Genomic DNA, 22000 nt, shown 5'->3' with positions numbered 1-22000 from the left:
TATCAACATTCAGAATTGTCATACTTTGAAACTTACCAGATTCCAGTATTAAAACTACAGTAAAGTTGACATTTCTCTCTACTCTTCTTGGAAATCCCACAAAAGCAACAAGAGTAATGAGAAGCAGAACCACAAGCAACATCATCAATGACACTAGGAGGAGACATCTGAAACTCTTCAAATGAAAGGAGCAAGGGCTACCGAAAGCAGGGCGGAACTAACCGGCACATTAGATGCTTTGTGGCCGCAGATGTTAGGAAAGGCCAGCAGAGGGCGCGTCTCCAAGGGGAGGGTCACAACTCCGGGGCAAAACAATAATCCCTTGTTTGCAATGACAACACCGGGGTGTGTGGACAGCGTCTTGTCCTCACAGGGACCCGTGTTCTGGGTATGGATTTGTCTTCCTCGCCTGGAGGGCTTCTACCAACACTACCGTTTCCAGATTTAGACACTGCCCGGATTTCCAGGTCCAGGAACCAAGGAGAGATGGTAATGGTCCTTCCCACTATGACCCCTCAAAACTCACCGGAAGAACTTTTTGCTTTCCTTGCCAGTCACCTGGGACTCAGTGGATCCAGAGGTCCCCGTACCCAAGGGAGAAATGTTTAGACAAGGAAACCCCATCCTGGATCCCTTCATTTGGAGGCTGAGAGTGCCTCTTGGCTATTTGGGATTCCTCATGCTGCTGAAGACAAAGCAGCCACTGTTGTGGGCTGAGTGTTTATGTCACTCCAAAATCTATATATTGAAGCTCTAACCCACAATGTTATGGTATTATGAGGGGGCCTTTGAGAAGTAAGTAGATTTAGATGATGTCATAAAGATGGATTCTCTCTCTCTCTAGTCCTCTCTCTCTCTCTCAGATACAGCACGAGGTTTCTGTAAGCCAGGAAGAGAGCTCTCATCAGAACCCCAAAATGCTGGCACCCTGATCTCAGACTTTCAGCCCCAGAACTGCAGAACTCTGAGAAATAAATGTCTATTGCTTAAGCCACCCAGTCTACGGTAGTCTGTTGGAGCAGCCCCAGCGGTGACTGTCCCTGAATTAGCCTGTGAAATCCATACGATTACCAAGTGGAAAATGGCCCCACCAGACAATGTCTGGAGCCCAAGAACTTACCAGGGGCACTTCTCAGTGTGCCCTTGTCCCAGCTGGTTAATGGGAAAGTACAGCAACCTGCTAAAGACAGAGCTGCCGAGAACTCAGGTCCTACAGGAAGAAAGTTTGGGGTCTCCCTACCAGGCATAGGGCTCTGTCCAGCTGTGGGTAAGGGGGAACATGGATAAGGAATGGAGAGGCAGCTATTATGGCCACTTGTAGAGGAGGCCTCTAGCACCATGTGTTAATTTGCTCTTTTTCCTTTTTTTAAAAAATTTGACCTTATATAAAGAGCACTAGAAGTGGCTAAAGGTTTTGATATCATTTGAGTACTAGCTGACTAACCTCGGGCAAGCTGTTAGCCTTTCTGTGTCTTAGTTACTGATCTGTAAAACTGGGGTAATAAGATCATCAACTCCTAGGTTGATGTAAAGATGTAATACTTGGAATACTGCTCAGTAGATACCAGCTATTATTATAACTATCATTATTATTAACAACAGATGTTCTTTTTTATATCCTTGTAACATTAGACAGGAAAGTAGTCCCCAAATCAAGAAAGGAAACTTTCCCCAATTTTATAATCATTCATTTAAAAGACTATTTATTGAAGTTCAAGTACTTGTTTATACTGGATGTTCCAAAATTTGGAATTAGAATTTTTTTAAAAACCTTCAAAATCAATTCATGAGACTTTTTTTTAACAATAGTAGTTGCTATAGTAATAGAAAACATCCAAGAGAATGATAGAAATCCCAAGTCCAGCATAAAAATTATCTCTAGGAAGGGAACAAAATTGGATTTGGGAGGACATAAGGGGCTTTAGCTGTGTAGTAGTTTCTATACCTGCAAGACAAATTACCCCCAAATTTGGCAGCTTAAAATACTAAACGTTATTAATGACACATTCTGTGGCCCAGGAAGCTGGGAGTGCTTTAGCTGGGTGATTCTGCTTAGGTCTCTCAAAGGTTTCTTTCAGGCAGTCGGTGGGTTGGGGCTGTGGTCTCATCTGAAGACTCAAGTGGGAAGGGTCTGCTTTCAAGCCCACTTTTTGGCTGATGACTGAAGCCCTCAGTTCCTTGTCACATGAGCTCTTATAGACTGTCTGAGTGTCTTCCCAGCTTAGCAGCTGACTTGCCCCATAGTAAATGAGAATAGAAATAGAGAATTAGAGAAATAGAGAATGCACACCTGAGATAAGAGTTCAGACTTTGTAACCTTTAATGACTCAGACCAGTCCTGCTACAATGTGAGAGGGGACCACACCGAGTATAAATACCAGGAAGTGGGGGTCATTGGGGGCCAGCCATCTTGGAGACTGACTACTGACAACTACATGTATAATTTTTTTAAAAAGATTTTATTTATTTATTTGTCAGAGAGAGAAGAGCGAGAGTGAGCACAGGCAGACAGAGTGACAAGCAGAGGCAGAGGAGAAGCAGGCTCCCTGCCAAGCAAGGAGCCCAATGTGGGACTCGATCCCAGGATGCTGGGATCATGACCTGAGCCAAAGGCAGCTGCCTAACCAACTGAGCCACCCAGGCATCCCTACAGGTATAATTTTTAAAATTAAATGTTTACTCTGAAATTATGGCATCTTAATTATATTGACTAACCAGTAATTTCTTTTTTTTTTTTTTAAGTATTTTATGTATTTATTTGACAGAGAGAGAGAGCACAAGCAGGGGGAGTAGCAGGCAGAGAGAGAGGGAGAAGCAGACTTTCCCCTGAACAGGGAGCCCAATGCAGGGCTTGATCCAGAGACCCTGGGATCATGACCTGATCCAAAGGCAGACATTTAGCTGACTGGGCCACCCAGGTGCCCTAGTAGTTTCTTTTTTAATTAGATCCTGTTTTGACAGTAAAATTTTTGGAATAATGGAAAAGGACAGTAATTTTTTAATACCAAGAAAACATGAAGCAAATATAGAAAAAATGTTAAGGTTTTACAAAATTGGGTCAGGCTTATCCAAGTATTAACTCTATTATTCTCAATAAATCTGTAAATGCTTGTAATATTCATAATAAAAAATATCTTCCCTTAAAAATGTTCAGAGGAAGAGCACACCTCAACTAATGATGACAAAGAATCCTGAAGTGAATCTCAAGAAACCGTTAGCCATTCTCAGATAAATATGAGAAGACATGGTCCTTGCAATCAGGAAGTTGTAAGAAGGGAGTAGGTTGATGTGGAAGAACAGCAGGATGAACCCCAAAAGAAGCCAACTACGAATTCCTTAGCCTTAAAATCCTGTTGGAAGGAGCCAAAGGCAGAGTAGACAGTACTGAGCATGAAATCAGTGACATGAAGTACAGAGTCAAGAAAGTCTCCTAGAATGAAAAGGAGAAAGGAGTGCTTGGCTGGTTCAGTCAGAGGAGTGTGCAACTCTTGATCTTGGACTTACGGGTTTGAGCACCATGTTGAGTGTAGAGATTACTTTAGAAAAATAAAACTAGGGGCACCTGGGTGGCTCAGTGCGTTAAGCCTCTGCCTTCGGCTCCAGTCATGATCCCAGGGTCTTGGGATCAAGCTCCACATCGTGCTCTCTGCTCCACTGGGAGCCTGCTTCCTTTCCTCTCTGCCTGCCTCTCTGCCTACTTGTGATCTCTGTCTGTCAAATAAATAAATAAAATCTTAAAAAAAAAATTGTGTGGGGCACTTGGGTGGCTCAGTTGGTTAAGCATCTGCCTTCAGTTCAAGTCATGATCCCAGTGTCCTGCGGTCAAGCCCCACGCTGGGCTCCCTGCTCATCCGAAGGCTGCTTCTCCCTCTTCCTCTGCCGCTCCCCCTGCTTGTGGTCACTTGCTTCCTTTCTTTCTCTCTATCAAATAAATAAAATCTTTTAAAAATAAATAAATCAGTAAGTAAGTAAATTGTGGGGTGCCTGGGTGTCTGGTTCAGTTAGTTAAACATCTACCTTCAGCTCAGGTCATGATCCCAGGGTCTTGGGGTCGAGACCCTTGTAGGGCTCCCTGCTCAATAGGGAGTCAGCTTCTCCCTCCCCCTGCTCTTTTGTGCATGCTCTCTTTCTCTCAAATAAATAAATAAAAATTTTTTTAATGAAACATTTGAGGTATTCTCTATACATGAGGAAATATTAGTAAAACAAAGGTGATGACTGATTGATATTATTCAACAAGGTTTGGAAAGTTCTCGTCAATGTAATAAAAAAGTTAAAGGTTTGGGAAGAGGAGGCAAAATATTTTTTAGATTACACAGTTTCCTTTGGGAAAAACTCGTTGAAAAATAGTTTGAGGTGTGCCTGGCTGGCTCAGGGAAGAGCGTGTGGCTCTTGTTCTCAGGGTCATGAGTTCAAGCCCCATGTGGGGTATAGAGATAACTTAAAATAGATGAATAAATAAAAACTTAAAAAAAAGATAGTTTGGAATATTTTGAGAAATATACAGATTGGGATATACAAAATGAATGGATATACAAATTAGTAGCTTTTCTATACACCTACCAAAAGCAGTTAGAAAATATAAAAGACAAAAAGATCTTTTCTACATTACATCAAAAATACAAAATACCAGGCACACCTGGGTGGCTCAGTGGGTTTAGCCTCTGCCTTCAGGTCAGGTCATGATCCCAGGGTCTTGGGATTGAGCCCTGCATCAGGCTCTCTGCTCAGCAGGGACCCTGCTTCCTCCTTTCTCTCTGCCTACTTGTGATCTCTGTCGGTCAAATAAATAAATAAGTAATCTTTTTTTAAAAAAAACCGGAAATAAATTTAACATAAAGATGTGTTTAGAGCTTAGATCAAGAAAATGATATCCTAAAAAAAAAAAAAAAAAGAAAATGATATCCTAATGGGGGAAAGAAGACTCAAAGAAATATAGAGATATGCCATTTTCATGGACAGAAAGAAAATATGGGACAACTCTCAATTCCTTTACAAATAAACCTATCCATTTAATGTAAATTCAAAACATCCAACAGAATTTCTAAAATTTAGCAGAGTATGCTAGGGAAAACAAAACACTGCGATAGGCAATTTTTAAAAAGAAAGGTGTGTTATAATTACTCTAATTATAACAATGTCTGAATATAAACATGGAGTAGACAGAGGGAGTAAAAGAAAATCTAGAAATAGACCTAAATTTTTTAGAAGTTAATACTGTTTATGTCAAAGGTAACATCTCAAATTTAGGAAAGGATGGATTTATTTGGCAAATGGGTTAGACAACTTTCTAGCTATTTTAGAAAAAAATAAATTAGATTCTTACCTCATACTACGTATCTAAATAAATTCCAGATGGAATCAAGTTTTAACTACAAGCACTAGAAAAATAGAGGCTGATATATATTCAAAATTATATACATAATTTTGAGTTGGAGAATGTCTAAGCATGACACAAAGACACTGGGGACGTTGTTAAACAAAAGATTGATGGATTTTACTATACAAAATTTAAAAATTTGATAGCCAATAAATCACTAACAGGTTAAAAATCAACAAAATTTTGTGAGGAAATATCTGCAATATATATAATGGACGAAGAGTTAAGATTCTAAGACAAAGACTAAGACAAAAACTAAGAACAGGCACTTAGCCAAAGAAGGAATCCAAATGGCCAATAAATCCATGAGAAAATCTACAATGTCACCAGCAATTAAGGAAATGCAAATTAAAACATTTCTTTCTTTATTTTATTTTTTTTTTTTTTTTTTTTTTTTTTTAAGATTTTATTTATTTATTTGACAGAGAGAAATCACAAGTAGGCAGAGAGGCAGGCAGAGAGAGAGAGAGGAGGAAGCAGGCTCCCTGCTGAGCAGAGAGCCCGATGCGGGACTCGATCCCAGGACCCTGAGATCATGACCTGAGCCGAAGGCAGCGGCTTAACCCACTGAGCCACCCAGGCGCCCCTCTTTCTTTATTTTTTTAAAAGATTTTTATTTTTAAGTTATCTTTATGCCCAGTGTAGGGCTCAAAGTCACAACCTCAAAGATCAAGAGTCAAATATGCTCCTCTGACTGAGCCAGCCAGGCACTCCAGAAACCCTTTAAAAAAGAAATAAAACTTTTCCGAACAACAAGGATATCAAATAATGATAATTTGATATCCCAATGTAGAGAAGTATTATTATTATTACATACCTACATCGATTGCTGGTCAGTGTGAACTGGTACAATGTATTTGGGGGACAAATTAGCAATATGTAGCAAAAACACTGAAATTACCATATATTTGGCCCAGCAATACAATGTCTAGGAATTCAGTCATTAAAAATGACCATGGGAGTCATTTCCAGTCATTAAAAATGACCTGGCTGGCTCAGTCAGAAGAGCATGGGATTCTTGATCTTGGGATCACGAGTTCAAACTCCACATTGGGTATAGAGACTACGTAAAAATAAAAAAATCTTTAAAAAATATTCTAAATACATATGTACATATGATGGAATCATGTACTGAATGAAACAGGAAAATGTTAACATATCATTAACAAATTTTTAAAGATTTTGTTTATTTGTTTGACAGAGAGAGATCACAAGCAGGCAGAGAGGCAGGCAGAGAGAGAGGGAGAAGCAGGCTCCCCGCTGAGCAGAGAGCCTAATGTGAGGTTGATCCCAGGACCCTGGGATCATGACCCGAGCCAAAGGCAGAGGCTTAACCCACTGAGCCACCCAGACGCCCCTTCAAAACCATCTTAAAAGTATCTATATACCTGCTCCCACTTTTATATAAAGAAACTATGTGGGGTGCCTGGGTGGCTCAGTGGGTTAAGCCTCTGCCTTCAGCTCAGGTCATGATCCCAGGGTCCTGGGATCAACCTCACATCAGGCTTTCTCCTCAGCAGGGAGCCTGCTTCTCCCTCTCTCTGCCTGCCTCTCTGCCTGCTTGTGATCTCTCTCTCTCTCTGTCAAATGAATAAATAAAAAATATTAAAAAAAAAAGAAACTATGTAACATATTTACACACACATATATGTGTAGAAAAAAGTCAGGAAACTGATACACCAAAATATCCATAGTAGTTATTTCTAGATAATAAGATTGTTGTTGATTTTTCTTTTTCTTTTGTATTATCTATTCTGCAAAGAATATGTATTATTTATACACATTTTAAAGGATTTTATAAAGGGATGGAAAATATCACAAAAAAGCAGCCAACGGATTTGACTAATATAAACTAGTAACATTTCTTATGCAAGATATCAAAAATTATTAGGTCAAACAATAGAACACTCCAACACCTCAGAAAACACCACCTAGCCCCTGCCACACTCTTTCCAGTACTAAGTCCCAAAAATATCCTGACCTTTTGCATCCTGAATTAGTTTTGTCTATTTATGAACCTACAGAAATGCAATTACAGAGTATATGGTGTTTTGTGTCAGACTTTTTTTTACTTGAGATCATTTTTATGAGACTGATGTATATTTTGCTTTTGTAATTGCAACTCATTTATCTTCCTTGGTTTATGGCAACAAATGTGGTTCACAATTTTGTCCCCAGGAGACATTTGGCATTGCTGGAAGACAGTTGGAGGTAGAAGGCACTACTGGTACCCAGTGGCTAAGGTGGGGGAAAGGTGGAAACTGGTCACAATCCTGCAGTGCACAACAAAGAATCATCTCAGCGTCAATGTTAGTAGTGCTGAGGCCAAGAAACCCCGCTCTGGGGGCATCTGGCTGGCTCATTGGGAAAGCATGCAACTCCTGATCTCCAGGTTGTAAGTTCAAGCCCCCTTGTGGGTGTAGAGATCACATAAAAATAAAATCTTGGGTGCCTGGGTGGCTCAGTGGGTTAGGCCTCTGCCTTTGCCTTGGGTCGTGATCTCAGGGTCCTGGGATCAAGTCCTGTGTCAGGCTCTCTGCTTGGCGGGAGCCTGCTTCCTCCTCTCTCTCTCTGCCTACTCGTGATCTCGCTCTGTCAAATAAATAAATAAAATCTTTAAAAATAATAAAATAAAATAAAATCTTAGAAAAACAAAAACAAACCCAAACCCTGCTCTGTAGTATTCCAGTATGTCACAATTTATCCATTCCTCAAATGATGGGGACACAGAAAGCTTTACACTAGTTACGATTGTGAACTGCCTGAAATGTTCATAACTTAGGGTTTGTCCCCATGACAACGTATTATGCAGTTAGGAGATTTCACATTTACAAAGAATTTTTTTGTTTTGTTTTGTTTTGTTTTTAAGATTTTATTATTTACTTATTTGACAGAAAGAGTTCACAAGCAAGCAGAGAGAGTGAGGGGGAAGCAGACTCCCCGCTGAGCAAAGAGCCCGGCATGGGGCTCGATCCTAGGACCCGGGATCATGACCTGAGCTAAAGGCAGAGGCTTAACCCACTGAGCACCCAGGTGCCCCACAAAGAGTTTTTAATAGTATTTTGAACAGTTTTCATTGAATAAGAGCTGGATCCAGAAACTGTACGCACAAAACATAAATGGGGAAGCCTTTTTGTCATGGTGTCATGCAAACAACACAGGATCTGAAGCAGTGTAGACACTGCCCACCCCCGTGTAACAACGATAGCCAAAAAGGAGCTGGGAAAGAAATATATGGAGATGTTGTAAGGTTGGGGAGGTGTAGTGGTAGTGAAGCGAGGCCTATATTCTATAGTTCTCGTGTCTACCCTTTTATTTTCCAAATGTTCCATTACAAATAATGTAGAGTGATAGGAAAATACAGCAAAGAGTTAAAAAACCAAACACAAAAACCCAGCTACTCACTTCTCCTGGACTCACCGTTGTCTGAGGGAGAGTTTGCCCGTAGGGCACTGAGGCTTTCCAGCACTTTCTGCCATGGGGTGGGGTGGGGGGGCTTCCCTTGGGTGCCATCATGCTTCTGGGGCTTGGGTGGACTCAGGATCGCTCATACCTCCCCAGCCGCATGTGCTGCTGTCGGCCTACAGCGCGCGTCCTCCTTGGTTGAGACCGTGAACCGCAGTCATTTTTCAAACCAGAGTTTACGTGGCTTCTCCAGCCACCTTCATGTGGTCTCCCCTTTCTCTCTAACAGGTACAGCTTCTTAATAATTGCACTCAATGCTGTAATTGAATGTTATTTTCCACAGTAGGGGAGGATCGATGTCCTAACATCCCAGGATCAGTCCGGTCCCTGTGGGAGTAAACCTCGGGGTTGTCTTTGAAAGTTTGAAGAATCTGGGGAGACCCTGCTCACCATCAAGATGGTCCTGAAATCGTGACCACGATCTACCGCATGGGAAACAAAGCAAATATTGTACTCTTGTCGAAGGATGAGGGAGACTGAGATTTCTGGCTCCTAAAACAGTGCCCGGAATATAGTATTTTGATGCCAGCTGGCGGACTAGAGTTCAGTTCTGGCCATAACCACCCAGAGTTAGTGCAGACCCCACTGTTTAAAGGGGGCGCTCCACAGCAATACCACTCCTATTTCCTACCGCCTGGCTGCAGACTGGGGGGTTCTCTTGATTCCCTCAGGTGTGCTAATTTTCTGTAACCAAGCACAGAACAGGAAAGCATTGCACTTAATGATCACAATTTTATGATACAGGAGACAAATCAGGACCAGCTACACGAAGAAATATATAGGATGAGATCTGAAAGGTCCCAAATGCATAGCTTCTGTGTGCTCTTTCCACGGATTAGGGAACATCACTCCCTTAGCACATCACCAGCCAGGAAGCCCACTGAGTTTTCATTGGGATTTCCTTCTGCAGGCCAGATGGATTAAATCATTGGCCATACAACTGAACCTAATCTACAGCCTCTTTTCCCTCCTTGGAGGTCAGGTGGGCTCGAAGTTCTGCCTCTCTAATTGCATGGTTGGTCCTTCTGGTGACCAGATCCCTTCCTGAAGCTACCAAGGAGACCTCCAAGAGTCACCTCGCTAGCAAAACTCAAGTGTCATCCGGAAATCTCATTAGTAACTATGACATTTCTATCACCTGGGAAATATCAAGGCTTTTAGGAGCTCCATGCCAGGAACCTGGCACAAATTCTTTATTCTACAACACATAGTAGACACTCAATAAATATTTGCTAAGTGGAAAGAGACACTAAAAATGCCAGAAATTGGCAGGGGAGAGGAAGGCAGTTAGGCTCTTAGATTCTTCCACGTGACAAGTGTATGTGCCTATTATGAAGACAGACACATTAGGTTACAAAAAACCAATACCGTCAAACATTCCAATCCTATGACAGATTCCTTTTGCTCTGGTTTACATTACCAAGCACCCTGATGATAATTTGACTTCCCATGTGACTTGTGTATAGAAAGACAAGGCTAGACGGGCAGACATAAGCATGTCCGTCTGCCTGAGTCAGTTTCTTGTTGCAAATTAATAAAGTGGCATTCTGGCTCACGTGGATCTGTCTCTTTGAGCTCTTTGTGCCTTCCACCTCTAGTGTCGTTGCTGAGCCAGACGCTGCCCAAGACCCAACCTGGACTCTGGCAAGTTCGTCCAGGCTGGTGCCACCCGGGAAATCTCTAAGAGCCCGTGGGAGCCATCCAGCCGGCTCTCTGCCTCTACATTTCAGGGTGTGGGCTTCGGGGCATTCACAACATTCCTGCAACAGAAGAGTTTCGGGAACACCCCACATTGGATCTGGGTGACTTGAATATAATCTCAAGCAAGCAGGCATGTCTGAGATGTGGTTGTAAATGAGAAAGCTTAAGCCTAATTAATTTTATTCCACTTGACTTAAAGAGCATGTGAAAGAAGGGGATCTGAGGACATCTGTACACTGGGCCTCGAGAACACAAGCCTCCAGAGGCTGGAGACACTGACTCTGGCGTACACAGGCTTTGCAGAGACTGGAGAGGTTTAGTCTTTAGAAGGAAATAGAGAACTCACTCCTCTAAAACCCGAATGAGGAAGATTAGCCCACCATGAGCTGCAATTCAATTTAGTGCTCAACAAGCAAACTTCTGGTTAATAATCAGATTGCTGAATCATCTTTGCTATAGCCTCTCCATTGCAAATTAATAAGTAATGGTCTGGTTTATACATCTTCTTCTTATGAGTTTGTTTAATATGAGTCAGTCCCACAAAACTGATGCATGGACATAAGTGAGTTTCAAGCTCAAGAAAGCTGAGGACCAGACTACAGAGGATAGTGACTCCCTCCAATATAAAATTAGCCTGTGGCTAGTCAGCCTCCTCTCTGGATGAATATATTTGCTTCACTGTATCTCTCAAACCACAGCACACCTAATTCAGGAAACTCTTCTTCAGTATTTTTAATTAAAAGTTTATTTATTTTTAGTCATCTCTACACCCCACATGGGGCTCGAACTAACACCCAGAGATCAAGAGTTGCGTGCGCTTCCAACTGAGCCAGCCAGGCACTCCGCCCTATGGTGAATGATGGACATTCTCTTTGGATCCCCACTCTGGCTCCAGTTTTCCCAAAGAAGGATACCTTCCTTCAAAGCAGCCTGCTTTCTTGGAGATCTCGGCTGCTAGAATAGCTTTTCTTAAATTGGAATTAAACATGTCACCTTATAACTTATAACTGGTTCTTTCACAAAATATCTGCTTAGCCTCAGTTCCTGTGAAGGAACTCGGTGATGGAGCCAAGCCTTCTCACTCCCCTATTGTTCTCCAAGCTTTCCAGTGTCTTTCTTAAAAACATGATCCCCCCTGAATCTGGTCAGTCCACTAGCATTATTATTTTTGAGACATAAGATATTTCTGCAGCAGAAGTTTGTTATTTCTTTTAGCAGCTGCATCTCACTCTGGGCTCATATATTTCAGATAAAATGCCTTCACCTCAGTGCATTTCCCCTTCCTTTTGGGCTTGAGGCTGCTGAAATGAGATACACGTTGGTAAGGCTGTGGTGAGCTGATTCCCCCCCCCCCCCCCCGGGTGAATGCTATTTCTGTTCAATCTCAAGAAAAGGGTCCTTCGCTCAGGACTCATATACAGAGTCATTTCAAGAATTCACACCTAAGCAGTGAATGAGTTTATTTTTCTTAGAAAGAGAGAGAGAGAAAAACAAAAGACCCACCTTTCTCTAGGAGAGGAGCCATCCCAAGAGAGCTGGGGAGGTGTTTTTCTCATTTTTATCTCCCAGCACCTGGTTGGGTGGAAGGCACTCAGCATGGGCTTGATGAATCTAGCCACCGAGATACTAATTTCAATTGAGAGAGGAAAGAAAAAAGAAGGAAAGAAAGGAAGGAAGGAAGGAGAAAGAAAGAAGAAAGAAAAAAATGGGAAGAAGAGAGACTATTTTGCTCAAGGCTGTTTTTCCTTCTGGTTCTAGAATATAAAAGTGGCATATATAGTACAATAGCTTAACCATACCTAGGCTTGGTTTCTCTCAGACCCCCTGACACATTCCCGGAGGAATTTTCCTGTCATCTTGAATCCCTTCCACAAGCCCAAGTTGTCTTCAGCAGGAACCCGCCTATTTGTTGTTGACTTAATCTGGAAAAAACTTCCTATCACTCCTTCTCCCCCACCCTGTCCCTCGGCCCCTCATCACCCCTACTCTCTCCACTTGCCCCACCCTCCCCTCCCCCCGCCCCACTCCGGTCCGCAAACCCACACGGGTTTCAAGTTTAGGATTTGATGTTGTTACTGCCCACAGACGTTCGCTGGGACAACTCGGAGAGGCCATGTGCTTGTCCCCCTTAGGAAGTGGGAGAAATCCCTGCAGCTCGGTTTTGTTCCAATGGTCTGTTCAGTGAGTGATTCCCGTTTCCCCAAAGGCTGCCCCTCATTAGCATGAACGGGGGTGGGGGTGTGGAGAAGGGGTGGGGGGAGAGAAAGAGCAAAAGCCCAGGCTCCGTTTTAGAGCCTGGGAACCGTGTCTACGAAAATGACAGCTAGAGCTTTCTGGCTCCTCTGTTTGATCGTTGGATCATCTCCCGAAGCCCCAGTGGCGGAGAGAAAAGGTAAGATCGGGGAAACGCTGAGTCCTGGGAGAGAAGCAGGGGTGGGGTGGGGTGGTGGGGGGACCCGGGGAGAAGGCGCGCTGAAGGGCGGGACGAGAAAGGGGTCAGAGTGGGCAGGAGAGGGGACTCCGGGTCCGTGTTCGTGTTCGGAAGGAGCAAACTGTGTCCCCAAGATTTTGTGTGTCCTGGCAGCCTTTTCGGAAAGGAGCCAGTTCAGCTACTGAAATGATCTCGAGCGAGCCGGGCAGGCTGGGGAAAACTTTGCATGTTAAGTAGTTGCTCCATCACAGAGGAGGGAAAGTGTCAAAAGGGGTCGCGGCATGCCTTTCGGGCGCCGTGCGGGCCGGGCTCGCAGGACGCGGCGGGCGCCGGGAGGAGCGCGGGGTCCGCCCTGCGCCGGGGCCGGGGTCCCGCGGGCGATCCGAAGCGCTGGGTGCGCCCGCCGCGGCTGAGGGCGAAGGGGAGCCCAAATCGGACATCTCTCCCCTCTGGCTGCAAGCGCCAGCGAATAGCCCGTGGGGGCGGGGGTGGGGGGGCGTACCTGAGTCTTTAAAACACGCACACACGGAGTTTCGTGCATGAGCTGAAAATAAGTTACTGGGAATGAAATAATGAAATAAGGGATTCTCTGCGGGGAGAGGTTTTTGTTTTGCTTTTCTTTGGATGTTCTTCTGATTCCCTATCTCTGGGAAAAACAGCTTCCGCACCTCACAGGGCAATTTACTTTGGGTTATTTTTCCACATGGAAACTGAATGACTTCAGTGGCATTTAACCCAAATATCAGACAATCTTTCCCATGACAACAGATGGTGATATCAATGGGGAAGCAGTTGTGAGGTCAACAGTTGTCAGGAATTGGATATCTACCAGAACTTTATTCAGCTGTGAATGGGACAACGTTGGACATAATGAGTCAGAATCAACCTCTCTGTAAAAACACGAACTAGAACCAGCTATTACTGCTGGGGGAAAGCTGATTTTAAAGGAGATTGTCAATTGGGCAAGATAAATCCCTTTAAATGAAGTGTTGCAAGAGCTGCACGTGGGCAGACCCAGCTCTTCCATGCAAGGAAAGAGAAATGTGGAAAACCAGCCGTGGAGACCACAGAAAAAGAAAAAGAAAGACAGGTTCTTGTGCCTCTTTGGAGGGCACTGGGACCCAGGCAAACGGGGAGGTGATATTGTGTAACTGGGCATGGAAAATTGCCCAGCTTCCAAGCTGGCTGAAGTTTGCTCACCAACCTGTCTGCAGAGCTGGGGAAAATCATTAATAATTAAAAAAAAATTGTTTTCATGCCATATCACTTAAGAGATTTTTTGCCACCAGGGAAGGGGAAATGTAAGTGGTGCGCGTGTGCTTTTATACTCAACCAGGGGCCTCGGCCTCCCAGCCATGCTTTAAAAATCTTCCTTAGCCGTAGTTTACGAGTAAGCGGTGTCCAAGAAGCCGGATAAAAATCCACTCACAGAGACCAAGATGACAGTGTAAACACGGATGGGAAAACCAAATAGTTCTGTTGTCAGGGGCGCTTAAACAATTAGGAGAACCTGTAATATGAGACCTTTCCCCCTGGGGTTTGCTCTTGGTACTTTCTCAACAAACTGTACAGAGCAAAAAGGCGGATGTTTATACATATATTAAAGAAACGGCAAAAAAGAGTTTGTTACTTAACCACAGTTGACCGTTGTGTTTAGCCCTAGAACAAACAGGTTGCGGCAATTTTACAAAGCTATCGATTTTAAGAGGTTCCTTAACAAAATGAGAGGTTCCCACGCGGCGAGAAAATTTTTCTTAGTTGGCCTCGATTTTAGAGGGCAAGACCGTCGTCTCGGTCTTCCCCCGGGGCCTAGGGAACCTGTGCTCTCCTCGGACCTGACGCTGAGGCTTCCCTCCGCTTACCACGGGGGCGCCTTCCTCTCGCCCCTCCCGTTCCCGGGCCTTCACTTCCAAGTCTCCGGGCCTCCGTCGCCCCCGCCGGGCCTCCCCCCCCCCCCCGACCCCCGCCCCCCCGCCATCGCTCCTCTCGCAGGTGCTCGCTAAGTTTACATTGTCCGCAGCTCCTCTCCCCTCCCAGGGCCTTTTCTTCTCCCGCCCCTCACCCCCACCCCGCCCGCCCACCGGCCTCTCAGACCCTCCGCCCGCCTTCCCACCCCTCTCACGCTCTCCCGCTTCTCCTCTCCGCCCCACTCGGCCTCCCCTGCCCTCTCCACAGGGTCTCCCCTCCCCTCTTCGAGCCTCCCCTCCCCCGCGCCGCTGCCCTCCCACTCGGCTTCTCCCCTCCGCGCCTCTCCTTCCCTGACGGCCTCCCCGGCCTCTCCTCTTTTTTCCCTACAGCGTCGCCACCCCACAACAGGAAGCCCGACCCCGGCGGCGGCCCGAGTGCGGAGGGGACGCCGGGGCCCCGGGCTCCGCCGGTCCCTGAGGAGCCGCGGCGGCCGCGCGCGGCCGAGGCCTCTCCCCGCGCTTGGCCCGACCCGCGACGCCGGAAGCCCCCGCCGCCCGCCGAGAACCGGGCCGGCTTCCGGGAGGCCGCGCGCGAGCCCGCCGGCCCGCCGAGCCCCCGCCTCGCGCAGGCCGAGAACCGCGCCTCGCCGCGCCGCGTGCCCGCGCTGGAGGACTCCCCGCGGCGCTCACGCGCCCGGGCCCTGCGCTTCCCGGCCGCGCGGTCGCTCGCGCGCGCCGCCGAGGCTGCCGCCGGCCCCGCCCACCCCAACCGGCCGCGCGCCGCCGCGCCGCCCCCGGGGCCCGAGCCGGCGCCTGCACCGCCCCCGCGCCTCAGCCCGCCGCGGAGGGACGCGGATCCCGGCGCCGAGCCCTGCGCGCGCGCCTGCAGGGTGGACCTGGACGAGCGCGAGTCCTACTGCGCGAGCGAATTCGGTGAGCCCTGCCCCGCAGCACCTCCCGGGCCCGGGCCGCTGAGCCCAGGCCGCGAGGCGAGCCTTTCCGAGCCCAGGCGCGGGCTGTGCTCGCAGACTGCCCTAGGGGAGACCCTAGAGAAACCCACTCACTCAATTCTGCGGTCCCCAGACCCTTGTGGACTATTCCATGATGTGTGCAAAACTCACTGGGGAAAGAGAGGAAATGAGCGTTCTGCATTTCTCCAAACTCTTTTGTTTTTTGAAAGCAGCGGTGAATGGAATCGTGCACGACGTGGACGTGCTCGGCACAGGGATCCGGCTGGTGACTCTGCTGGTGGACCGGGATGGGCTGTACAAGATGAACCGCCTGTACATCACTCCGGACGGGTTTTTCTTCCGAGTCCACATACTAGTCCTAGACTCCTCCAGCTGCAATAAGCCATGCCCAGAGTTTAAACCTGGTATTGAAACTGATCTGAACACTTCATATACGGATTTTTGTGCCACCACTTGTAACTTGGATGCCACAGTCTGGTCTGTTCGTTACCCCAATACCGTTTGGGCGGGGGGAGTAGCATTCTAAAATGAATAGAATTTAGACGACAGGTATTTCTGCCACTCCGATCGTGCCTCTGGTTAAAGGTGGGAACATTATGGATTGACACAGAGTGGGCACTCAGATATTTGTTGATAAGTGGAGTGACGAAACAACGTTGCTAGAGGGGCACAGAAGACGCTTTTAGAAAGTTTAGAATGTCTTTTTTTGGAGGGGGTGGAATACCCACTCCCACATCTTTCTAGAAGTGTGCTCTGGAAAATCCTCCTGATTACATTGTGGTTAGGACCTTTGTACTGGGATGTTGGTGGGTAATAAATAGGCAGATAAACTGATTATCTTCTAAAGGTCCCTAGACTGTGTCCACCTGTTGTTGGGAGGGTGAAACATCTGAGATTTAACAGGTGCAGCAAGATAACAGATTGAAGCTTAGGCATTCCTTGACGGCCTTGCATGTTCTTACTGTTTCTTGGCATTTAAAAGACACCACGAATTTACATTTTGGGTACTTTTTTTCAGGAAGCAGGTATATTGTGATGGGCCACATTTACCATAAGAGACGCCAGCTCCCTACAGCTCTGCTCCAGGTCCTGAGAGGGCGGCTCCGTCCAGGAGATGGATTGCTCAGGAGTGGCAACAGCTACGTGAAGAGATTTAACCGAAAAAGGAATGGGCAAGTTCAAAGTGCCGTTCACACCCAGTGCGTTTGAAATGTACTATCCTCGCACTGCTGGATTATAAGAGACGTGTTGCATTCAGCAACAAGACAGGAGCGGTCTGTCTTCACGGAATGGGGAATTCCTGTGGAGGAAGGCACACAGCTCCTTCTGGAACGGATTGTGTAGTTCCAACTCTAATCTCGAAGTCGCCCCTTTCTTACTTGCAAAATCGCTCTTCAGTGGTATGCTTCTGAGGTCCCTGGCAAAGTTACTGGAGTCTAGTGGCATTTATTCACACAGCTCAGATAACTGACCTGTCCAGTTAGCAGATCACTGCTTCATGTGGTTTATTTTTAATTATTTTAATTTAAATACATTCTTCAGTAGAAAGAGTTCACAAAAAAGCATTTCCTTGATTTTAAATATACAACTTTGAATAGGTTATATCACATTATCAAACCAAGTTTCATACTAAAACCATCACATTTTAAATTCTGTACATAACAGCGCACTAGTCAAAAGACATGTATGAAATGTCATTTAGATCAAAACACTAGGGTCAGAACTCAAGACAAGTATTCAAGTTTTATACTTAAAGAGTACTAACGGGCTTAATTCAAGCAAAATATTATTCAAACAAGTGTTCCTGATGTACCAAAATGTAAGAAATATTCTCTTCCCTCCCTGCTCCTAGAAACAATTTGTGCCAAACTGGCAACTGTCCCAATGCTAAACATATTCTGGGTGTATCTGATGTCATTTTTCTATTAAGACCGAGTATCGTGTTTGTGTTTGTAAAGTAGTAAATCTTGCCTTGAAATCAGATCTTGGATGCACCTGGTTTTTTTAGCCTCATGGAGCTCTACAGGTTTAGGAAAAAGCCTTTCTCAAACTTACTCCAAAAACCCTGGAATGGATATTCAATGACAGCTTGCAAGTATGTGAATTTTAAACATTTTTCCAGTTGGTTTGGAAAAGGTTTAATCACTAGCTGAATTTAAGATTGATTTTATACTTGAGTCCACAAGACATTTTAACAGTTTTTTTTTTTTTTTAAGATTATTTATTTATTTATTTGACAGAGAGAAATCACAAGTAGACTGAGAGGCAGGCAGAGAGAGAGAGGGGGAAGCAGGCTCCCCGCTGAGCAGAGAGCCCGATGCGGGATGCGATCCCAGGACCCTGAGATCATGACCTGAGCCGAAGGCAGTGGCTTAACCCACTGAGCCACCCAGGCACCCCAACAGTTTTTGTTTTTTTTTTTCAGAAGACCAAACTGTACATCAATTAATTTGAAACACGTGAATAGAGACACGGATAACCCACAGCTGAAGATGACAGCCTAAGGAAAGATAAACAGGAACTGCACCAAAGAGAAAAAAAAAACCCACAGCCTATCCTGGTCTCAGAGGAGAGGTGCTCAGGGAGCTCATGATGTGTCTTTAGACAGTCTTTAATGGCCACATAGAACAGAAGCACAATACATCCTAAAAGATGTTTAGGACAGTAGAGCATCCACAAGGAAACAAGAGTGTAAGACATGACGTCTGCCTGTGATGGGAGATACTTTATTTGTTCCAAACAGAGGGCAAAGAGATAAAATAACACGTGAGAGCTCCTGACTCTTCTGTGGTAAAGTATCACTGAGGAAGTTTTGGAGAATTTACCAAAAATGAGTTTTGCCCAAACTTACTAAAAATCATTCTAGGATTGCTTCTTGGGAATGAATCAACTGCATTAATTATAACGTGACCTACTGGCAATAGAGTAAGCCGAGATTGAAGAGCTTCTGGCCTGTGTGTGTGTGTTTAGGATAAACATTAACTGAGACATAAATAGCACCAGTCATAAAAACCAAAGACGAATTTTTAAATGTGAAAAGGCTAAGCGGTGGTCTTGAATAACACAGTGATAAAAATTGCAAAATGGCCAAATAGATAAATTACTGGTTGGATGGTCGTGAGTTAGAATGGGAAGAGTTAAATCACTTTTACATAAGCCTGAGGGTTAGGGTTTGATTAGACCACTTTGATGATATTAAGTTTCTGAAGAGTTATGGGAGCACACCCGATGCCAGAATCATGTAATCTGTGTCATAGATAGAGGTCATACGGTTAGTGTGTACACACGGGGAGGGAAAACAAACCGGCCAGCTTTATAGAAACTGCCCAGATCTATGGCCGTAGTTCAAGACCAGGTCTCGGGGCGCCTGGGTGGCTCAGTGGGTTAAAGCCTCTGCCTTCAGCTCCGGTCATGATCTCAGGGTCCTGGGATCAAGTCCTACATCGGGCTCTCTGCTCAGCAGGGAGCCTGCTTCCCTCTCTCTCTGCCTACTTGTGATCTCTCTGTCAAATAAATAAAATCTTTAAAAAAAAAAAAAAAAAAAAAAAAGACCAGGTCTCGATGAGAGACAGGTGAGGCTCAAACGAGGTAGAACAGTGCTGGGCAAGGGAGTCCGTGCACTGGAGGGAGCGACCAAACAGATCATCCTGGGTTAGGCTAAAAAGGTTACAAAGAATTGCATTTTCAGTATCAATCAGTAGCTTGGATGCAGTCTTAACTTTATGCAAAATTGTAAGCAGCAAGTTCATTGTAGTTCCTAATCCTTTTGTCGTACAGGAAGATTTTTCTTAGCACATGGATTTGTGCTCCAAAGACCATAAAAGGCTATGTGCACGTGTAAGTCCCTCATCAGTAAAATACTCCACTGCCTTCAAGAGGAACCCAGCAGCATCCCTCCTTTGAATTAAGCTCTTAGAACTCAAGAAAAAAAAAGTACTTGTTTTGCTTTTAGGCCTATAAAAATATATACTCTTATTTCCAAATTGGATCAAATTGGGGGTGTGATCATATAAGAAATGTCTTTTCTGGTAGCTTACTCAAAGTATCCCAAAGTATCTCAGAATATTTCATATTATTAAAAATACTCAGCTGGCTCTCTCCACCCCCCCCCACCCCTGCCACCCCCCTCCTCCCCTGCCCAAGCACTCACAAGACACTGCTCTGCTCATGGGATCTCACCATTCTCTTTCAGGACAAGAAATTGGAGGCTTCCAAGAGTGGCCTTAGTCACGAAGAGTGGGAGCTACGCTAACTGTGTAGCTCAGCCCTGTAGCTAGCCCTGTCTAGCTCAGCCTGTCCGTAGGTGCACGTTTAAAAGGTCAGCACCAGGCTGGCTCTCTAATATCAGAAACACACACAGATGAATACAAATAAGGAAAGAACCTCAATTTACAGATTCTGGGAAAGTAGATTATGAACAACAGCAAATCTCAGGGTCTCTAAATAACACTCCAGACCATTTGAAATACAAAAAGACAATTGTTCTACTTTGGAAAAGATCTCTGGAAGTTCACAATTTTTTCTTTTTAAACCTATTGCAGGACATTAACTAAAATACAAATCCTGCAGACTCCGGATGGGAGAAAAAAGCCTTACCAATATGAAAATACTTATTAGGAAAGGTTTTCAAGGATTGTGAACTTGGCAGATGAAACATAACAAGCACCGAAAATACTTTTAGCCAAGGAAATCTACTGATGCAAATTACATGTATTTACAAGCCTAAAGACTGGGGTAGAAAATCCTAACCGCGGATCACAAATGTATAGTCTACTACTTGGATTATACAAAGTAAAACAGCTGTGATATGTTTATCTTATTGGATAGCAGGAGCTTGTCAAAGAATACTCCTAGAAAAGCAGCTTTTGAAACTCATTATGTGTTATAAGAATGTTTTTCAAAAATTACTTCTGAAACAAGACTAAAGCTCTGTAGTTGATAAAACTATAAAATGTCTATTTATACAGCGATAGAAATTACAAAAGGCTTTATACTATTAAATACACATATGAAATTAGTATCTTCCTGGTCTGAGGATTCCCATAAAATTTATCTTTTTTGGTACAATCTGGCAATGCCCAACGGCTACAGAAAGTGTATCAACCAACCAAACCACTATTTCATTAGAAACTGCACCAAATCCAATGTCAAAAACATTACTTTATTTTTCTAGGATGAAATGTCCTATTACGTACAAAAGGAATTGCTGTTTAGAATTTGCCACAATCTGTTAAAAACATAGCAATCTATTGCCTACAGGTAGGAAAGTTCTTGCTGCAACAAGTTTTAAATGATTAAGCCCATATATATCTATATCTCTCTCTATATATGAATAAATAGTACAGAAATACTGTGACGTGACGAGATGCAGAATGACTTTATAATTCATTAAAATGTAGGATTCTTGCATCAGCACAGCGCATACAATAGGTAACATTTTTTTTTTTTTAAAGTATAAGGACAAAATAACCTGTATTTGACTACTTCCATGTTAGTTATTTTAAGCAAAACTTTGTTTCCATGTTTTCATATTGAGCAGTTAGTCTCTTTAAGTTTGTAAGCATAGGTTTGTGACATTTGTATGTACAAAAAGGAATGGGCTTCATGAGATAAAATTAACCCAGAATAACCTGCACACCTGAGTCTGTGATAAGGAAGAACTGGGAACTGGAGCAACATTGTTCGTTCTTTTAAGAAACTAAGGTCCGGGAAAGGTTTTGCATAGCAGGGTGATATTAAACAGAAGGAAAACTTTTTAAAAACATGATTTGACAAATCCCAGAAACTGGCAGGACAAAGCTAACATGAATTAGTGCAAAATCTAGTAAAATTTTTGCAAAGCTGCATAAACCAACTATGGCAGATCTTACAGAAGCTCTTATTACAATGCAGTAGGTAATACAACGTGTAAGGTTAGAACACCAAAAGGAAAGACATGCAAAATACACCATCCTCTGCTGGTTCCATTTTCCCCCTACTGCTTACACTACTTTTCTTATGTGGGAGAAAACCCACAAACAACTCAACCAACAAAATAATACAAAATGGATGAAGTCATTTAAAAAATGCCCCATATAAACTCTAAGTAGCTGTCCGTAACTGATAATTTGCCTGGCATTATGTAATGTACAGATGAAGGCAATGT

At 44.3% G+C, this 22000-nt stretch overlaps 1 protein-coding gene and 1 long non-coding RNA gene across 8 annotated transcripts; both read left to right on the top strand.

The window, feature by feature from the left end:
* Positions 1–315: 315 nt before the first annotated feature.
* LOC131816320 (uncharacterized) lies at positions 316–10404 on the top strand. 2 transcript variants are annotated; one of them, XR_009348011.1, is made up of 4 exons: positions 316–489; positions 2479–2653; positions 7559–7775; positions 9129–10404. It is a non-coding gene; the product is annotated as an uncharacterized LOC131816320 (long non-coding RNA). The 2 variants fall into 2 exon arrangements; XR_009348010.1 differs by lacking the exon at positions 9129–10404 and having other exon boundaries at positions 320–489; positions 7559–8048.
* A 2151-nt stretch (positions 10405–12555) lies between these two features.
* On the top strand, positions 12556–17836 carry C15H17orf58 (chromosome 15 C17orf58 homolog). Of its 6 annotated transcripts, none has more exons than XM_059148956.1 (5): positions 12556–12727; positions 12839–12938; positions 15275–15817; positions 16068–16332; positions 16874–17046. In XM_059148956.1, the coding sequence occupies exons 1-5, from the start codon at positions 12716–12718 to the stop codon at positions 16908–16910; spliced, it is 957 nt and encodes a 318-aa protein (XP_059004939.1). In that variant the 5' UTR covers positions 12556–12715; the 3' UTR covers positions 16911–17046. The 6 variants fall into 6 exon arrangements, with proteins under 6 accessions (XP_059004939.1, XP_059004937.1, XP_059004938.1 ...); XM_059148954.1 differs by having other exon boundaries at positions 12569–12718; positions 16068–16259; positions 16874–17836; XM_059148953.1 differs by having other exon boundaries at positions 12571–12727; positions 16068–16259; positions 16874–17836.
* Positions 17837–22000: the final 4164 nt, after the last annotated feature.

This window comes from Mustela lutreola, chromosome 15 (assembly GCF_030435805.1).
Source record: "Mustela lutreola isolate mMusLut2 chromosome 15, mMusLut2.pri, whole genome shotgun sequence".
Taxonomy (NCBI): domain Eukaryota; kingdom Metazoa; phylum Chordata; class Mammalia; order Carnivora; family Mustelidae; genus Mustela; species Mustela lutreola.
The sequence above is the reverse complement of the archived record's forward strand: the minus strand, read 5'-3'. Positions and strand labels throughout refer to the sequence as shown.